This window comes from Monopterus albus, unplaced genomic scaffold (assembly GCF_001952655.1).
Source record: "Monopterus albus unplaced genomic scaffold, M_albus_1.0 scaffold267.1, whole genome shotgun sequence".
NCBI classification, from domain to species: Eukaryota; Metazoa; Chordata; class Actinopteri; order Synbranchiformes; family Synbranchidae; genus Monopterus; species Monopterus albus.
Genome location: NW_018128147.1, coordinates 1,199,965 through 1,203,325, shown reverse-complemented (window position 1 = coordinate 1,203,325; position 3,361 = coordinate 1,199,965). Strand labels below are relative to the sequence as shown.

General features: G+C 40.3%; 1 protein-coding gene across 1 annotated transcript in view; it reads left to right on the top strand.

The window, feature by feature from the left end:
- Window positions 1–1,972: 1,972 nt before the first annotated feature.
- smfn (small fragment nuclease) overlaps window positions 1,973–3,361 on the top strand; it is a 16,657-nt gene continuing 15,268 nt past the window's right edge. Inside the window, exon 1 of the mRNA XM_020621733.1 lies at window positions 1,973–2,396. Coding sequence (XP_020477389.1) covers window positions 1,995–2,396 — 402 coding nt within the window. The 5' untranslated portion in view covers window positions 1,973–1,994. The remainder of the gene's footprint in view (window positions 2,397–3,361) is intronic.

Genomic DNA, 3,361 nt, shown 5'->3' with positions numbered 1-3,361 from the left:
TTTGGAAAGAACATGCAGCACTACATCTGGTGTAGAAAGGCCACTGCATATCATCATAAAAACATCATCCCAACCGTTAAGTATGGTGGAGGAAACATCATGATTTGGGCCTGCTTTGCTGCATCAGGGCCTGGTTGGCTTGTAGTCATTGAGGGGAAGATGAATTCCCAAGTGTATCACAGATAATGTGAGAATGTCTGTACGTCAGCTGAAACTGGGTTGAAACCTTCAGGTACATTGTCCCAAGCATCATGAATAAATTTCCAGTTCTAATGCATTGTGTGCCTCTTGCTTGTAAAGTACTCTGAGAATAAACTTTTAAAAGTCTACACAACATCTGCTGAAACATCCCTGCAGACATTCATACAAACTGAAACTGATAATAAAGACCTTACTTTGCCAACTGTCCTGAGCTGAACTTTGTTGTGATTTGGTGCCATATTCTGGAGCAACAGAGAACTGCTGCTCCAGAATCTTTCCTTCTCTTCAAACCCTCACCCGACTTGTGGAGCATAACCACTGACTACATTCAACATTACCCCTTCAATTTCCAACTTCAAACTGATCACCCTGTCTGACACTCTTTTCACCTCTAAAACATTCCTCACCAGCTCCTCCTTCAGGATCACTCCTACCCCATTTCTCTTCCTGTCCACACCATAATAAAACAGTTTGTATCCCCCTCCAATGCTACATGCTTTGCTACCCTTCCACCTGGTCTCCTGCACACACAGTATATCTACCTTCCTTCTCTCCATCATGTCCGCCAGCTCTCTACCTTTCCCTGTCATTGTGCCAACGTTAAGAGTCCCTATTCTCAGCCCTATACTCCTGCCTCTCCTCTTTTTTCTGTCTACAAATCCTTCTACCTCCTCTCCTTCTTCGACCAACAGTAGTCCAATTTCCACCAGCACCCTGTAGGTCAACAGCACTGGTCGTGGTCGTTGTTAACCCGGGCCTCGACTGATCTGGTATGGAATTCACACCGATGATTCGCATGTTTAAATTTGGCATGTTTTTACGCCGGATGCCCTTCCTGACGCAGCCCTTTCTATTTATCCGGGCTTGGGACTGGCACAGAAGTCACTGGCTTGAACCCCTGTGGCTAGATTGGAGCATGGGCCTATGATGAGTTGCAAAAAGTTGATGAAATGTATTATTTTTTTAAATTAATGATGCTAGATTAACTTGTGAAAGTTTAAATTTGATAAATCAAACTGGGGCTGCTTGACAATCAGATTATACTACTGTGAAATGCAGAAGAATGCAAAGAAATGTGCAATACAGGGCCAGATTTTTATGCCATCAAAACATGTTGAGAATTTTCTTAATGTATGTTGAAATAAATATTTTTATGAAGATTAATATCTCTACATTTTTACCTTTACCAGTGGATGTTTCAGTAGCAGCAGTATAACAGTGGAATAGTGGGCTGAGCAAGGGAAGGTCATATAGCACATTTCATTTATGAAGCAGACATTCAAGAAACCAATAGTGAGATTTGATTAATGGGGGGCCTGTGCCCCATTAGAGCTTTATGTCTAGCAATGCCCCTGGAATATTCCAATTTTTTTTTAAATAGTTTTGAAAGCTAATTTTATATACATGGTGATCTTTTTAATCATTCAAATTTGTCTGGGTGGTTAAAAACACATCTTTCTGTGGTGTGACAAACTCAGAACACATTTACTTCTACTTTAGCCCAACTTTATTGTTAAAGTTAATTCAATTATACAGGAATGTAGGTAGGTCAAAGAGAGAGGAGGTTATCTTCAACAGAATGACATTATGACAGTCTACCATAAACAGTACACTTCAACCAACAGGCAAACACCCAACTGGATTATGTGAACACTGTTAGGCAGAGGAGACAGTAACACGTGTTATAATGGCGTATCAGCAATATGAACAGCAGTGGTCTGGCCAGATGTTTATTTCATTTAGGGCAGACAGGGCTAACGCTGATTCACACTCCGAAGCAGAAGACGTCGGTAATGATCCTACTACGCTGGTCGCCAACTGCTGTTAAAATCCAAGAAGAAGAAGAAGAAGACGAAGAAGAAGAAGAGGGAAAGGAAAAGGAAGAAGGCCAGCGTTTCCATAACAGACCCATGTTGTGTTCGTGGGCTTCGATATGGTCCTTCGCAGCATCAGGGTTGCTTTGCAGGAGTAGTCAACGCGTCCTCCAGCTCACCAAGACACGGGGTCATTCTGACAGCATTAGGCTTTTCCACAAAAACGCAGTGCTTCGTCGTGTTTTAAAGCCAGCCATCGCGCCGGGAGCACGTCCGGGCGTTACTTTCACGTTCGGTTCCGGCTTTGACGTTCAGGTCTCCAGAAAGATCAGCATGTCATCCAGCGCGATGTCCCAGAGGATGGTCTGGGTGGACCTGGAGGCAAGTGACGGCTGTAGCAGTGTCGTTAACACGTGTCTATGGAAGGAGAACGAACAGAATAGGGTAGAACAGAGCCGGGGAGCAGAAGGACAATATTAACCCAAATATCAGACAGAAAGGACAATAGGAAAGAAAAGGAGCATGATAAATAAATTAAAGGTCAACAGAGTAAACTTCAGTGTATTATTTTAACAGCTTTGGTATTTTTTGAGAGTTTAATACTTTCCAAATATCTTTTGCCACTTTCACAAACAGCCATTAGAGGTTTGTTGTTATCTTTACGTATGAATTTAATATTTAACAATTATAAGCATAAGGTTTATTATAAAACATCTGTCATTGTCCCAAAAAGAATGTCATTAAAGGAGAAACAGAACTCGCTGAGAGTTTTGCTTTGAATAAAAGCCAGAATGTGTGATCAAAGTATCTCAGTACAGTTACCAACATAAGTGCACAGAGTTCCAGAAGGAGCAGCTAGAATCGATGCCCTTTTTAAACCTTGAAGAAAGGAAAGACTTGACAGGTTTAATATAAATTGAAAATATTTGTATGTAAGGTAAGGTCCAAACTTTTTCCAAGGTATGTTTTTGATTTGATTTGATTTGATTTGATTTATTCTTTCAAGCATATAAAACAGTTGATATAACAACACACATTTTTACACATAATCCAATATCAATTTGCTTATACCTAGTACATGCTTGAATGGAGTAGGAAGAAGTCAGACTTATCCAGTCCTACCCCATGACATCATCTTACCATCATTGGTTTGCAAGCAATAAATGAATCACTTCTACACACACACATATTATACTAAAAAAAGAATATAACAGTGTTAACATTCTTACATCACACAAGTGATATACTAAAGAATGGTTACAAAATATACACCACACCCACAATAGTCCATGTAGTTAATCATTGAGCCTGTTCTTGCATATATCTTGATTGACACATACCTTTAT